Source organism: Gadus chalcogrammus, chromosome 1, assembly GCF_026213295.1.
Source record: "Gadus chalcogrammus isolate NIFS_2021 chromosome 1, NIFS_Gcha_1.0, whole genome shotgun sequence".
Lineage (NCBI taxonomy): Eukaryota > Metazoa > Chordata > Actinopteri > Gadiformes > Gadidae > Gadus > Gadus chalcogrammus.
The window spans coordinates 8,157,630-8,172,629 of record NC_079412.1 but is presented as its reverse complement, the minus strand read 5'-3'; the positions used below and the strand labels follow the sequence as shown (position 1 = coordinate 8,172,629).

General features: G+C 46.6%; 1 protein-coding gene across 3 annotated transcripts in view; it reads left to right on the top strand.

Moving 5' to 3' along the window:
* The window catches only part of arhgef25a (Rho guanine nucleotide exchange factor (GEF) 25a), a 52,255-nt gene that overhangs the window by 12,232 nt on the left and 25,023 nt on the right, over positions 1-15,000 (top strand). Inside the window, exon 1 of one of the 3 annotated variants that reach the window (XM_056586735.1) lies at positions 694-932. The exons of 1 other annotated variant lie outside the window; for it this stretch is intronic. In XM_056586735.1, coding sequence (XP_056442710.1) covers positions 881-932 — 52 coding nt within the window. In that variant the 5' untranslated portion in view covers positions 694-880. Of the gene's footprint in view, positions 1-693; positions 933-962; positions 1,274-15,000 lie in introns of those variants that run through there. One more of the 3 variants, XM_056586727.1, reaches the window with a different exon arrangement.

The window sequence follows — 15,000 nt, the reverse complement described above, 5'->3', positions numbered from 1 at the left end:
AGAGAGAGAGAGAGAGGGGGCGAGAGAGGGAGAGAGAGAGAGAGAGAGAGAGAGAGGGCGAGAGAGAGAGAGAGAGAGAGAGAGAGAGGAGAGAGAGAGAGAGAGAGAGAGAGAGAGAGATACACACAGGGGAGAGGAGCTGGAAAAAGGGATGAATTAAGTTGAGGTGGGGTGGAGGACGGGAAGAGAGAGAATGTAAGCAGAGCAATAGGAACCTTATCCTGGAATAGCCTGCAACCAGACTCCACCCCTCCCCTCTTTTCCCCCTCTCCCTCCCCTCTCTCCCCCCTCTCCCTCCCTCTCTCTCTGGCTGTGTAGCCCTCCCTTTCTCTCTCTCTCTCTGACTAGCTCTTGCTTGCTCTCTCGTGAGCGCTGTGCGAAGCCTACTCCCAGTCATTTGACCAGGCAGTTCACAGAGGCGAGAGCTCAGCAACTCACAAGAAAAACAGAGAGAGAGGGCGCGAAAGAGATAGAGAGACTGACAGAGAGAGAGAGAGAGGGAGAGAGAGAGACTGGAGAGAGAGAGAGAGAGAGAGAGAGAGAGAGAGAGAGAGAGAGAGAGAGAGAGAGAGAGAGAGAGAGAAGGAGAGAGGGAGAGAGGGAGAGAGAGAGAGGGAGAGAGAGAGTGAGAGAGAGAGAGAGAGAGAGAGAGAGAGAGAGAGAGAGAGAGAAGGGGGGGGGGGGGCTGGGGGGGTCAAGGCTACGAGAGGAGGAACCACCTGATAGCAAGCTGGCTGGATTCTCTACATGGCTTTGGGGAAGAAGTGAGCTAACAACACAACAATACGAGCACTCTGAGAGCCGGCGGATCCATGGACTCCATCTCCTGAGCTGACTCACGGCTCTCATATTTCTTCAGTCACCGGACTTTGTGCGGACTATGACCCTCTTCTGCTACTGCCCTCGACCCAGAAGAGGAACCCTCCGGGACGGTTTGTAGACCCAACCCCCCCCCCCCCAACCCCCTCCCCCTCCATGTGTTCAGGAGAGAGTTAGAGAGAGTTAGAGAGAGTTAGAGGACGAGAGAGAGAGAGAGAGAGAGAGAGAGAGAGAGAGAGAGAGAGAGAGAGAGAGAGAGAGAGGGCGAGAGACACCGGCTGTGGGTTGGGTCATGCCCACCTCTCCCTGCGGGGTCAGCGGTATCCAGGCGGGTTCAGCATGAAGGGGGGCCGACACCCCCACCACCAGCGCGGCCATCAGCACGGCTGTGGCTGCCAACGTTTGTTCTGTAAAGTCCTGGCCAAGTGCGGCTGCTGCTTCGCACGCGTCAGAGGTCAGTGGAGATCTACCTTAGCGTACACACACACACAGACTCACACAGACACACACACGCACAACCACTTGTTGTAGTAGCAAGAGCAAAAGTGATTTCTCTGTTTTTTGGTTTGTTTTGTCAATTAGGTTAACGTTCAATAGCTCAATGTTGGTATCTATGTTTAGGATTGCAGTGCGGGTGTCTGCTGGTGTGTGTGTAGGTGTGTGCTTTAATGCATGGTGGGAGTGCACATGTGCGTGTGTGTGTGCGTCTTTGTTTGCTGAACAGCAGAATCAATAACTCTAACACTTAACTCTTAAGTCCACCTCTCTCCTCCCCTCTGACAACCTGAGGGGGGGAGTGTGTGTGTGTGTGTGTGTGTGTGTGTGTGTGTGTGTGTGTGTGTGTGTGTGTGTGTGTGTGTGTGTGTGTGTGTGTGTGTGTGTGTGTGTGTGTGTGTGTGTGTGTGTGTGTGTGTGTGTGTGTGTGTGTGTCTGTGTGTGTGTGTGTGTCTCTTTTTCTCTCCCTCTCTCTCTCTCCCTCACTCTCTTTCTCTCTCCCCTCTCTCTCTCTCTCTCTCTCTCTCTCTCTCTCTCTCTCTCTCTCTCTCTCTCTCTCTCTCTCTCTCTCTCTCTCTCTCTCTCTCTGTTTCACCGATGTTGGCTACGGCGAAGCATGGAAAACAGCTCTCCCTCACAATAGTGTGGTTGAGCTGAAGCAGCGGGGGCATGATATGGAAAAAAAGTAGAGAGAGAGAGAGAGAGAGAGAGAGAAGGAGAGAGGGAGAGACAGAGACAGAGAGAGACAGAGAGAGAGAGTATACCTACTAGATGATAATAATAATAATAATAATAATAATAATAATAATAATAATAATAATAATAATAATAATAATAATAATAATAATAATAATAATAATAATAATAATAACAACAAAAATAACATGCTCACATGATCCTGAATGTGATTTAGGACACTTCCTGTCCGAAACAATAACACTTGTTTCTCTCTCTCTCTCTCTCTCTCTCTCTCTCTCTCTCTCTCTCTCTCTCTCTCTCTCTCTCTCTCTCTCTCTCTCTCTCTCTCTCTCGCTCTCGCTCTCGCTCTCTCTCTCTCTCTCTCGCTCGCTCTCTCTCTCGCTCTCTCTCTCTCTTTATCTCATTTATTCATACGTGTTCTTATGTCTGCCTGTGTCTTCCACATTCTCTCCCCCCTGCTCATAATCTCCATCACTATGGCTTAGAGGCAAAGTTAAAACAACAAGCCCTCCCATTGGCTCTTCTGCTGTGCTGCCCCCAGCAAAGTGGCGGTCTGCGTGTACATTCCCCTGGCTGTATCATCCCCCTCACTCTGTACATAGGTGGGGGGGGACCTAGCCGGCTTGAATATTATTAGTTTTGGATACATGCCTCAGATGCCTCTAGATTAATCTATTATGTAATGGATATTGTGTTTTACATCACCTGTGGCAACCCATCTTCTTATCGTGTTATAGCAGCGCTAACAGTTGTATTGAGAAAAGTAGAATGAAACCCACACCAAAATACATGGTGAAGATGGGTTTTTTTGTTCATTTCTGTTGCCCAGAACAAACAGAGCCCTCGTTTTTCCAAACGGTGTGAACACGAAGATAATGTTTTTTATAACGTGACGTTTTTTGCTTCGGTGAAAAACTGTAAACACATTAAGATGCTTCTTGGAATACACACCTTGGGAGAAATCTGTTTCTCTCCAGTTGTTATGATTGTTGCTCGAGGTAGAACGATAAGAGTCTAAACTCTTCTCCAAAGTAGAGTCCATGCTAATCGATACGATATATTTACTCTATGCTCAGAACCCCCCGGCCAGGCTCTACCCAAGCCCCTCTGATCATCAGATTATATAAAGAGCAATGTCATTGTCTGCGACACAGTTTCGTAAATAGTCTTTCCGCCATGTGGTACCGTGGTGTCCTTCCCGCTGTTTTATCACAGGGTCCAGAATGTACATTTGGTCCAATAGACGACAAGCAGGGTTCACCCAGGGCCCCCTGCTGGTAGTGTTGTGATGTTTGGAGGGTAAACATTGGCATGATGATAGGGGTCCGGGACAGCCACACACAGACCCTCCGTCGCTCAGAGTCCCTGACACGCTGAGTGTCTGCTCATCCCATTGGACAGGAGAAGGGTGTTAGCGTGTATAAGTGTATGATAGTGTATAAGTGTACGTTTGGCTAGGTGCAGTAATGGACCAGGGGATAGAGCGAAGGGGGATGGCCCCTGCCTGCCGTCCTTTTGAACTGTTGTTTACCTCCAGGCAGCCGGAGCACACAGTATAGGATGCTGTGTCATATACAGTATGCATGGATCCATAACAATAACTAAAGAGCCATTCCTGGAACACGTGTTCCAGTGAGACACCTAGGCCTAGGACGGTCGCTACGGTACACACGGTTCGTAGTGCACGCCAGGTGTCGTCAAAAGAACTGGTGTTGATTTCTACATGCCCACACACACATGCATATAGTCACACACACACACACACACACGCACGCAAACACACACATACACACACGCTCACACGCTAATACACAAACACACACACACGCACACACACGCACGTGTATATTCACACACATCTATATATATGCTCTATGCACATGAGTCACAAGATAGATTGCTAGGGGACCAGTTGGCTGCCCCCCTCCACCCCCCTCTCTGAATAGAGAGTGGATTGCTTTGTGTAAGGAATACAATCACGGCTGCAGGCCCATCTCCCTTGCTTGAAAATCAATGTGTAATAATATACGAGTGACGTCAACGGTGAAGACACTCAGGCCGTTGAAACCTCTGGAGCCTCCGGAAGCTCTGGAGATGTGAAACGTGACCTAGTGTGTGTGTAGAAGTAGTCCTACGACGTTGAAAACACCTTCAAGAACTGAAAAAAGGGATCTGAGATGACATGAAGAGTTGAAGGGGTGAAGAGTTGAAGATGTTATGGGAATGGCGGGAATGTGCGCTCATGTAGGAGTGTGTATGTGTAGAAGAGACAACGTAAACATATAGCATATGATGTGGTGTACCCATGTCAAAAGAATAGTAAACAGTACCGTGACAGGGTTGCTCTTGCTGTTACTATGATGATACGTAATTGGATGTGGAGGAGGGTCATTTGAGCAATGGGTCACATGATCTGCCCTTCCTGTGTAGTAAACAATCCTTGTTTGTTGGGATGGCTTGCCTGGATATCCTGATCTGAGATTGGTTTGGAGACGTATTCCTGGTTGGAGTTTTTTACTCATTTATGGAGTACAGTAGTGTTGCACACACACATTCAGACACTATGAGAGACTGATGGAGGAATAGTACTGCTATCACCACTGCTATCACCACTATCCTTTAGACTCACTCTCTCACTCTCTCTCTCTCTCTATACCTCTCTCCTGTGTGTGTGTGTGTGTGTGTGTGTGTGTGTGTGTGTGTGTGTGTGTGTGTGTGTGTGTGTGTGTGTGTGTGTGTGTGTGTGTGTGTGTGTGTGTGTGTGTGTGTGTGTGTGTGTGTGTGTGTGTGTGTGTTGTGTGTGTGTGTGTGTGTGTGTGTGTGTGTGTGTGTGTGTGTGTGTGTGTGTGTGTGTGTGTGTGTGTGTGTGTGTGTGTGTTTGTACGGTGTACATGTATTTAGGTTGTGAATTGTAGCCTTGCAAACTTGGAATCATGCCATGCGTGTAGTGATTAAGAACAAGGATTGCCTGTAGCATTCACACGTTCACACACACACACACACACACACACACACACACACACACACACACACACACACACACACACACACACACACACACACACACACACACACACACACACATATATATATATGTGAATTGGTGCATGACACAGCTGAGGGAACACAATGCGAAAATCGATGGCGAAACACACATAGACGCGCACTCACACAGAAAGACGATTATAAATAGATTATAATAATAAACTCTTTTAAAGTTATACATGATATGAGAAAAACAGACAACATGATACATACAAGTACACACACACACACATACACACACACACACACACACACACACACACACACACACACACAAACACACAAACACACACACACACACACACACACACACACACACACACACACACACACACACACACACACACACACACACACACAAACACACAAGCACACACATGGTTTACGATGGGCTGATGGTGCAGGGCTCTGAGCTTGGAACACGAGGGTGTGAGAGAGACGTTATGGTACTTGATCTTCAGCCATCGCTCCGTTCCCTCCTCTCAGCCCGGTCCACGGGGAGGGCAGCGAGGCAGTGCATAGGCACACACTGCATAGGCAGTGTCACCGTTGGCAAACACTGTCCATCAAGACGCTGAACACCTGAGTCCCCCAGCAGCATGGCCCCGTATCTGGGCCCCAGCGCAGACCCCAAAATATGAAAAGGGGAGATATATATATATATATATATATATCTCCCCTTTTCATATTTTCTTCACTAAAGCGGGCTGAGCTCCTGGCATGTTTCCTTGGCACCTGTCCTCTGAGCTCTCTTTCCCCCTGATGTTTCTGTCTGTCTGCCCACCTCCACTTTAGCTCCCCCCCTCTCTTATTCCCCTTTATTTCTCTCTATCGCTCTCTGCCACTCTCTCTCGCTCTCCCTCTCGCTCTTCCTCTATCTTTTGCCTCTCTCTCTCCCTGTATCTCTCTCTGATTCTCCCTCCCTCTCTCTGTCTCTGTCAACGTTGGGAGTAGAAAAGAATGAGGGAACAAATTATCAGAGTAAACATAGGGGTGCATTCCATACCTTGTTTAGAGAGAGTCCTCGGGGGGGGAGAGCCAGTGCATTGCCTCTCCCTCCCTCAGCTGATTTCAACCCATAATACAATACTTTCATTTTCTTGTTTTGCAGCCACAGTAATTATGTCTCAATATACCACAAAATAAAAGGAGATGGTGTAGGTTATTACACTATTTGTTTTTACAGTTTCTAATGGAATAAGAAACCAATTTTACAGTTTCTGATGGAACACAATCAGACATGAATAAGTGAAAACATATAATATGTTCTTCGTCCCTCCAATGATGCAGTGTCTACAATGATCGTCCGTGCTGAGAAAACTTTGATTCCCCCCTAAGGAATACTTAGCTAGACGGAGAAACTTCCCATAACACACACACAAGCAAAGCAAACAGAGGACTGAAACTATAAGGGTGCTTGGGAGGGGTGGTGGAGGACCGGTTTGTTCGCCTATTAACCTGAGATCGTTTTGTTGTAGCTGGGAAAGGTCATCCTGTTACCTAATTCACACAGGCCCTCTTTTCCCTCGCCTAGGCGTTCTGTCGGACCCACATTAATTAAATACATGTCTCTGGACATATGCATTTATTCTCTTGAAAGTATAAAAAAACATATAATTTGGTTTTACTTGCTTCTACCTGAAAGGTATCTTTCTCTAATGCTTTACTTTACTATGTTTTAGTTACATTTTATATTTGTTTCAAAGAAGGTTGTTCCATGCTATCCTGTAGTTGGTGAGTCGTGAAACTAATAACATTTGTGTTGAACATTGTTGGTCTTGCGAACTCTAACTCTGTTGTTGTTTTTAGTCCTAGCTATCTTTGTTGTATACGGGGAATGGGTTATATAGCGATTGTTGGTGCTTGGTTCTAAGAACACCCTTACTGTACCGACAGCGATATATATCTGAATCTCCTTCTTCTGACAAATGTATTATAGAAAGTCGCTTTGGATAAAAGCGTCTGCTAAATTCCCTAAATGTAAATGTAAATGTAATGTGTATGCTTTTGTAAAATGCGTCCTCTGGATGGCAGCTTTCCATTCAGAGCCTGACATGAGACAGACCTGAGTGGGGCAGCTGGGGTCTTTGAATGCCCTCTTTTATATGACACCACCAGCACTGGGACATGGCAACAATTCTCCATATCCATATGGGTGGTGCTTTTGCACAGTAGAGATACACTGGAAATAAATTGCAAGCACACTCAGGAGGAGGAATGACCTCTCACACATGATACTTAATAATTTGTTTCAAATAACCCTGCCTCGTTAAATCAATGAGCTTGGTGTTCTGCTTTCAAGAATACGTTATAGGCTGTTTCACTATAACATCCATGCACATCTCTCAGAGGGACGTAACAAGCCACTAGACAGCGATTAAAAAAGAGTCAAGTTCATTCCAAAAGTTGCTTATTAATTACAAGTCTTAACTGCCGAAAATAGAAACATATTCCAAAGTGCCTTGTGAAGGAACATATCTGTCTATGTCCTAGCCAGCGGACCCTAGTTTACGACAAAAAAAAACCCAATTGAAGGCCGCTCTGCTGCCGCCCTCGGTAGCGTGGTTAGAAGCAGAGGAGATGGTCGATGGCAACCACCATAGCAACCTTGACAGTCACGTGACGTGGACGCAAGCCCATTCATAAGTTGGTCAGGGAGCCCCCCCCCCCCCCCCCCCCCCCCCCACATGTCATCATAGAGTATCAAAATAATATCCTCAACAGCAGCACCATCAGTAATATATACATATATATATATATGAATATATAGATAAAATATATAGATATAGATATCGATATTGATATGTATATCTATGTAAATATATATTTATATATATATATATATACATACCTGTGTATATTCTGAGAAACACTCCCATCCAAAGTGCATGGGTTTACATTTCGTTCTTGCAGTACGAATAAAGTCGGACATTCGTGCTCTGGGACACGATTCAATAGATAACTTTTCGTGAGCATGATAACGAAATGTTTTTGAAGAGGTCTGCTGTAAAAAAGTGGGAGGTCAGAGTGTCCCTATTACACTACATTTAGCCTTTGATGCATTTGTTTTTTTGAAAAATAGATAACTAGAGGTTGCACTGTACTATCTGCGCAAATCCCTTCTGAGCTTCTCTCTCTCTCTCTCCATCCCTCTCTCTCATTTCAACCTGAGCACGAAAATTGTCTGAGAAACGCTCCCATTCAAAATGCATTTCGTTCTGTATAGCACAAACAATTTGTTTCAGTTTTTGAGGAGGTCTGAAATATTGACATATATATAACTAGAGGATGCACTGTACTGTCTGCAAATTCTCACACACGAAAAAAGTCGGACAATCGAGCTCTGGGACACGATTCAATAGATTAACGTTTGTGCGCATGAGCACGAAATCGTGGGTGTGTGTGTTTGTGTGCGTGTGTGTGTATGTGTGTGTGTGTGTGTGTGTGTGTGTGTGTGTGTGTGTGTGTGTGTGTGTGTGTATGTGTGTGTGTGTGTGTGTGTGTGTGTGTGTGTGTGTGTGTGTGTGTGTGTGTGTGTGTGTGTGTGTGTGTGCGCATGTGTGTTTGTGCGTCTGCCTTTCCTTTTTCGTTCACAAACTGAGAGTTTGTTGGGTAACCCTATGCTTTTTTCAAATGTGTGGCTGAAATATTTCAAGTGGCCGACCTTCACTCCTTCACTCTCGTCTTGGGTTTAGTTGCTATGGTGACAGGAGTAGGGGAGATGCATGGGACAACAGGAAGAGAGAATGAGGATGTGTGTGGGGCTAAAAGGGCCATCAGATAGGATTCTGCTATTTCTCTGCAGTCAGCAACGCAAAAGTCTCCGTTGCAATCCAAAAGAATCTGGCAGAACAAGTTGTTGTCAATTAACGCCATTATTGCACTAGCTGCTATGGTAAAAGACTCAACAAGATGGTGTACTTATAAGAACTGTTGGCAAGATCCTCCACTAAACACCGTGAAACAACACACACACAGTCCAGTTCACCCAGGACTCAGTTAAAGCACAAACAAGATACCACCAGACCTCCGTTGGACAGTTTTTTTCAAAAGGCTCTCAAAAGCACTTATTTTGAGAGCCTCTACCCAAATTTCGTTACACTTTGTGCAATGACAATAAAGAGATTCTGATTCTGATTCTGATTCTGAAAGGATGACCTTTGACACAGCTGCAAAGTGACTTCCTCTGAGATCCGGAACAGTCATCCAAAAGGGTAGAGTAGAACGGAGGGGAGGGGAGGGGGAAGGAGGGGAGAGGAAGGGAGGAGGGAGGAGGGAGGAGAGGGAGGAGGAGATGAAGGACGAGAGGACAGAGGGGAGGGGAGGAGAGAGGGGGGTGGAGGAGGAAGGGGAGGAGAGGAGGAGGTAGGGGGAGGCGAGGAGGAAGGAAGCGTGAGGAGGAGGAAGGGGGGAGGGGAAGGGAGGAGGAAGGAGGGGAGAGGAGGAGGAAAGAGGGGAGAAGAGGTGAGGGGAGGAGGAAGTAGGGGGGACGAGAAGAAGGAGGAAGGAGGGCCGGAAGGAGGCGGCCTCAGCAGGAATGAAAGCTGTTTCTTCAGACTGCTCGCCCCAGGCTGCTGGTCGACGCTACCATAGCTGCCATATGTTAGCACAATCGCTTTTCATTTGCTTACCTTTCTCAGCCTGATAGGGCTTAAGGGCACCAGTGTCTCTGTGTGTGTGTGTGTGTGTGTGTGTGTGTGTGTGTGTGTGTGTGTGTGTGTGTGTGTGTGTGTGTGTGTGTGTGTGTGTGTGTGTGTGTGTGTGTGTGTGTGTGTGTGTGTGTGTGTGTGTGTGTGTGTGTGTGTGTGTGTGTGTGTGTGTGTGTGTGTACACTTGGTGTACAGATTTTATACGCAGCCCAGCTTTAAAACCGCATGCAGAGAGTACCTTCTGGGACCTACCACCCAGACCTGTAGGGGATGTCCCAGTGCAGGAAATTTAGCCTTTTCATAGGTCAGCCTCATGTCCCAGACAAGACACGTCATCAAACGTTTTGTGTACACACTAACTAATTGCGAATCAGGGAATGGAATGACAGAGACCCATTCTACATGGAGAAGATGAATATGGCTCATTATACCATTGATCTAGTCTATGAGGATGATGGGGAGCCCCGTTACTTCCCACTTCAGTGTAAAGCATACTAACATATAGGTCTTTGTGTATGTGGGGAGGTCTAAATGTATGTGGATAGGTCTTAACCTATGTGGATATGTGTAAAAGTATGTGACTAGGTCTAAATGTATTTTGATAGGTCTAGGCCTATCTGAATAGGTCTCAATTAATGTGGATAGATCTCAGCATATGTGGATTGATTTAAACAAATGTTTAATGTATGGCTTAAAACCAGGGCAGACACTGCCGCTATAGCAAAAGCAGCAGCAGCATGGGCAGGCTTAGCTCGCCATAGAGGAATGCAGGTTTCCACTCTCACTAACCACTGATTTGGTGCCTTGGTCACATTGCCAGACACCCACAAGAAGTGTGTATAGAAGTGTTTATAGCCTTTGTTTAGATGGATCTCCACTTCCCACTCACTCTGCTGGTTCCTTGCATCACATGGGGACTAGTGGGCGATGGCTTCATAACCATGAGCCGCTAAGGACTCCTTTCAAATACTGGCAGTCAATGTGAGGAACCTTCTAGCCTGGAGCACTTCATGTGTTGAACCTTCTAGCCTGGGGCACCTCATGTGTGAAACCTAGCCTGGTGTTGAACCTTCTAGCCCGGGGCACCTCATGTGTGAAACCTGCTAGCCTGGGGCACTAAAAGCATCCCTGCAATCCTGCTGACCCAATTTTAAGCATCAGTTGTTCATTGTTTATTATGCTATTATGCTTTTTTTAATTTAATCCATCACCAAAAGCCGTTTTGTAAAGCCTCATCAGGAGGAGTGTCTGACAGTGGTGCACACTGTGCCATCGTCGAAAGGATTAAGCTCTGCTTCATCTATCCACCTCCCCTCCCAAACTTCCCTCTCAAGGCCTTTCAGAGTTGAAATACAAGACACAAAAGGCTTGTGATATTGCTTTATTGATAAGAGGGACCTCTGGCGATGAGGACAGTCTCGAGCATTTGTACTCCCTTTTGTATTTGTGCACCTGGAGAAATCGGTGCAAGGCTTTGATGCAGGTTTTTTGTTAGTGTGCGTGGTGTGCCTGTATTCACGCTGTCGCTCTATTCAATAGAGGCAGCAGAAGCCTTGCGTCATCGTCCTCTTCCTCTTCATCGTTCTCTTCTGTATTCTGAATCTTATTCTGACTGTTCCTCCACCAGCCCTTCTCCAGCAATACTTCGGACCGTTCCTCCTCCACTAGCCTTTCACCAGCAGTACTTCTGAATGTTCCTCCTTTCCTAGCTCTTCACCAGCAGTACTTTACAACCACAGGCCATGGCATGCTCTCATATCTCAGCAAATTGTACAGAACAGTACTTATGTTAACTTCATTGTGGGGCTAGCCTGCAGCTGCTATGTTACCCTTTAGAACGGGTAATGGCTACCAGACACCTCCCACTGGTTTCCATTGTCTGGATCTATGCCGCTCTCAGCAGGGGCCGAGGAAGGTATGGTGCGAGGTCTTGTCCGGTGGTGGTGGAGGACAGTGCAGCCCCAGGGGTGTTCTGGTGGTGGATGGAGGACGGTGTGGCACCTGGGGTAGTCCGGTGGTGGGTGGAGGACAGTGTGGTACCAGGTCTGGTCCGTTGGTGGGTTTGAGGTTGTCTGTGGAGCAAACAGAGTCTTCCTGGGCCTAATGTATTGAATGGCTAATCGTCCAGGGTCGATGCACCTCCAGGATCTTCTCTGCTCCACCTCCAAAAGAATGCATCGTGTTGTCACAGAATTGGGGGTCCGGAGGAGTGGGTCACTCAGATCTCGAGAGAGATCCAATCAAGCACCAAACATGGGGAAACCATAAACCCCCGGTTCAGGGCATTCAGAGGGTTTCCGGTCATATCACCCTTCAGGTACAGAGTGCTTCCTGGTCTGAAGCTCCCCCTGAGTGTCTGAGTGTCTGAGTGGTGGGAAGAGTGGCCACTGAGCCTCCTCCCTCCTGTTTGTTTGTGTGTGTGTGTGTGTGTGTATGTGTGTGTGTGTGTGTGTGTGTGTGTGTGTGTGTGTGTGTGTGTGTGTTTGTTTGTGTGTGTGTGTGTGTGTGTGTGTGTGTGTGTGTGTGTGTGTGTGTGTGTGTGTGTGTGTGTGTGTGTGTGTGTGTGTGTGTGTGTGTGTGTGTGTGTGTGTGTGTGTGTGTGTGTGTGTGTGTGTGTGAGTGTGTGTGTGTGTGTGTGTGTGTGTGTGTGTGTGTGTGTGTGTGTGTGTGTGTGTGTGTGTGAGTGTGTGTGTGTGTGTGTGTGTGTGTGTGTGTGTGTGTGTGTGTGTGTGTGTGTGTGTGTGTGTGTGTGTGTGTTTGTTGACAATGGAGAGAGAGAGAGAGAGAGAGCATTTGACACGGTGAACCACCAGATCCTCTTAGCCACTCTTGCTGAACTTGGCATTGCTGAATCTGCCCTTTCCTGGTTCACATCCTACCTGACAAATCGCACTTCAGGTAACATGGAATGGCTCCTTGTCCAAACCTTGCACGCTTGAAACTGGTGTCCCTCAAGGCTCGTTACTAGGGCTTCTTCTGTTCTCCCTCTATACCAGATCTCTGGGCTCTGTAACAACATCACACAGATTTTCATATCACTTCTATGCTGAAGACACTCTCTCTCTTTCCCCTCATCTGACAAAGCCCTGATTGCAGCACGCATATCTGAATGTCTGGCAGACGTCAGCACTTGGACAACTGCCCATCACCTGAGGCTTAACCTCAACAAGACTGAGCTCCTCCTAATGCCAGGGAAAGATTGCCCACAAATGGACTTACTGGTCACTGTTGAAAACATCACTGTATCTCCTTCTCCAACTGCCAGAACAGACATTAAGTTAGGCTGCACCGCAAACATCACAGCGGTGGCCCGATCCTGCAAATTTGCACTATACAACATCCGCAGGATCCGGCCCTTCCTCACAAGGGAAGCAGCTCAGCTTCTAGTCCAATCACTGGTCATCTCCCGCCTCGACTACTGCAACTCGCTCCAGCTGGACTCCCTGCCTCTGCGATTAAACCTTTGCAGCGCATCCAGAATGCGGCCGCGCGCCGCGTGTACAACCTACCCAAGTTCTCCCATGTGACCCCCCCTTTTCCGGGACCTCCACTGGCTCCCTGTAGTAGCTTGCATCAGATTCAAGATGATGGTACTGGCATACAAGGCAGTAGATGGAACTGCCCCTGCCTACCTTCAAGCATTGGTAAAGCCACACACCCCAGCTCGATCCCTCCGCTCAACTACCTCAGCTGGACGTCTGGTACCGCCATCGCTAAAAGCAAGCAAAGGTCGATCAACAAAGTCACAACTTTTCTCTGTTTTGGGACCTCAATGGTGGAGCGGGCTCCCTGCCTATGTCAGGATCGCAGAGTCACTCACCAGCTAACAAAAGACTCAAAACTCACCTGTTCAGAGTTCACCTCGACTCTGCATAGCTACCTAGCCCCTTCCGGCCACCATTGTATGTTGTACGTCCTGGCACTTAATGTACGCACTTATTGTACGCACTTAATCTACATTGCACTTATTCATAGTATTTAATTGCGTAGCATCTGCAGTAGCTGCTACTTCCAGCGCATTGAGGCAAAACTGTGGGTCAGCAGCCCTCACTTATCAACTGATCGATAAAGGGAAATTGGAAGGCAATTTTTCAGGGGGCCTAATACTTCCAACACATCTACTCCCCGAACTGGGTGTCTCTGCTCTGTATCCACTCCAGCAGGGAGTACTGGCCCTTTTGATTTTCACTTCCTGTGATTTTCAAGGGCAAAGCGTCAATCCCACAGCATGTAAGTGATGTCAGGCTTTGCAAACAAGAATGGCAGGAAACTGGTTGTCCAATTACATCTGACTCAAATATTTGATCATTTCATGGAAAATCTATCATCTGAGGTTTCCTCCCATGTTATTCGACTCACTGGAGGAGGCATTCAGTTGACTAATAAAGGAAAACATGTACATTGAAAATATGTCATTAAACAAAAACACAGGGACTTTCCAGGCCGTCAATAGCTTGAAACATACTACATACACATAGCCAAAACAACACCAAATCAAGAAATCGGATTTCAATCAATTGACTTTATTCTGAGATGAATATCTTCTCTGTTCCTTTATCAGTTGTATGAAAGTAGCCAGTCGTTAACCAGAGAGGTTCATGTGCAAATTGTATTTTGCGGAGGTTCATGCCTAAGAGTTTTACAGTGCTCCTCGGACCATTAACTACCTCACCATTAACATGACAGTATACTGTGGGGATGCAGTTCAAGGCCAGCAATAAGGGCTCAACACAGATCAGGGCAGCTTAAGACCTGTTTCCGTGATGCTCAAATGTTCACTACTGCTTGCACATAAACAGAGGTAGACTTGCATTCACTTAGTCGGTGTGGGTAATCAAAACCATAGAAAAAGGCAAAACATTTATGAAGACCTTTTTATAGCCAAGCCATTGATTACAGTATGAAACACTTTTTTTCTCTGAAGTTGTTCATGTGTAGGTGTATAATATCCTCTTTATTTCTAACACACAGGGACAGAGGAAGCACTTTAAAAATATAATAATATCCTTTTCTTTTTGCAATTTAAAGTGTAATTCCGGCGAATTCCGGCGAATTATCAACGACACTTTGTTACGTTGATAATCGAGTATAGAGCTTGACCGCGAATGCCCGGAGCAATGTAACAGCCCAAATAATATAATATAGGTGCCGAAAAAGTGTAAAACAGCCAAGTATCAAGAGAGGAGATTGTTAAGTTGCATTTGTTGGCGCCTCTATTATATTATTTACAATAGCCGGTAATTGACTTGTGTTGACTTCCTGGAAACATTGACCTACCGGTAAGGCACAGACT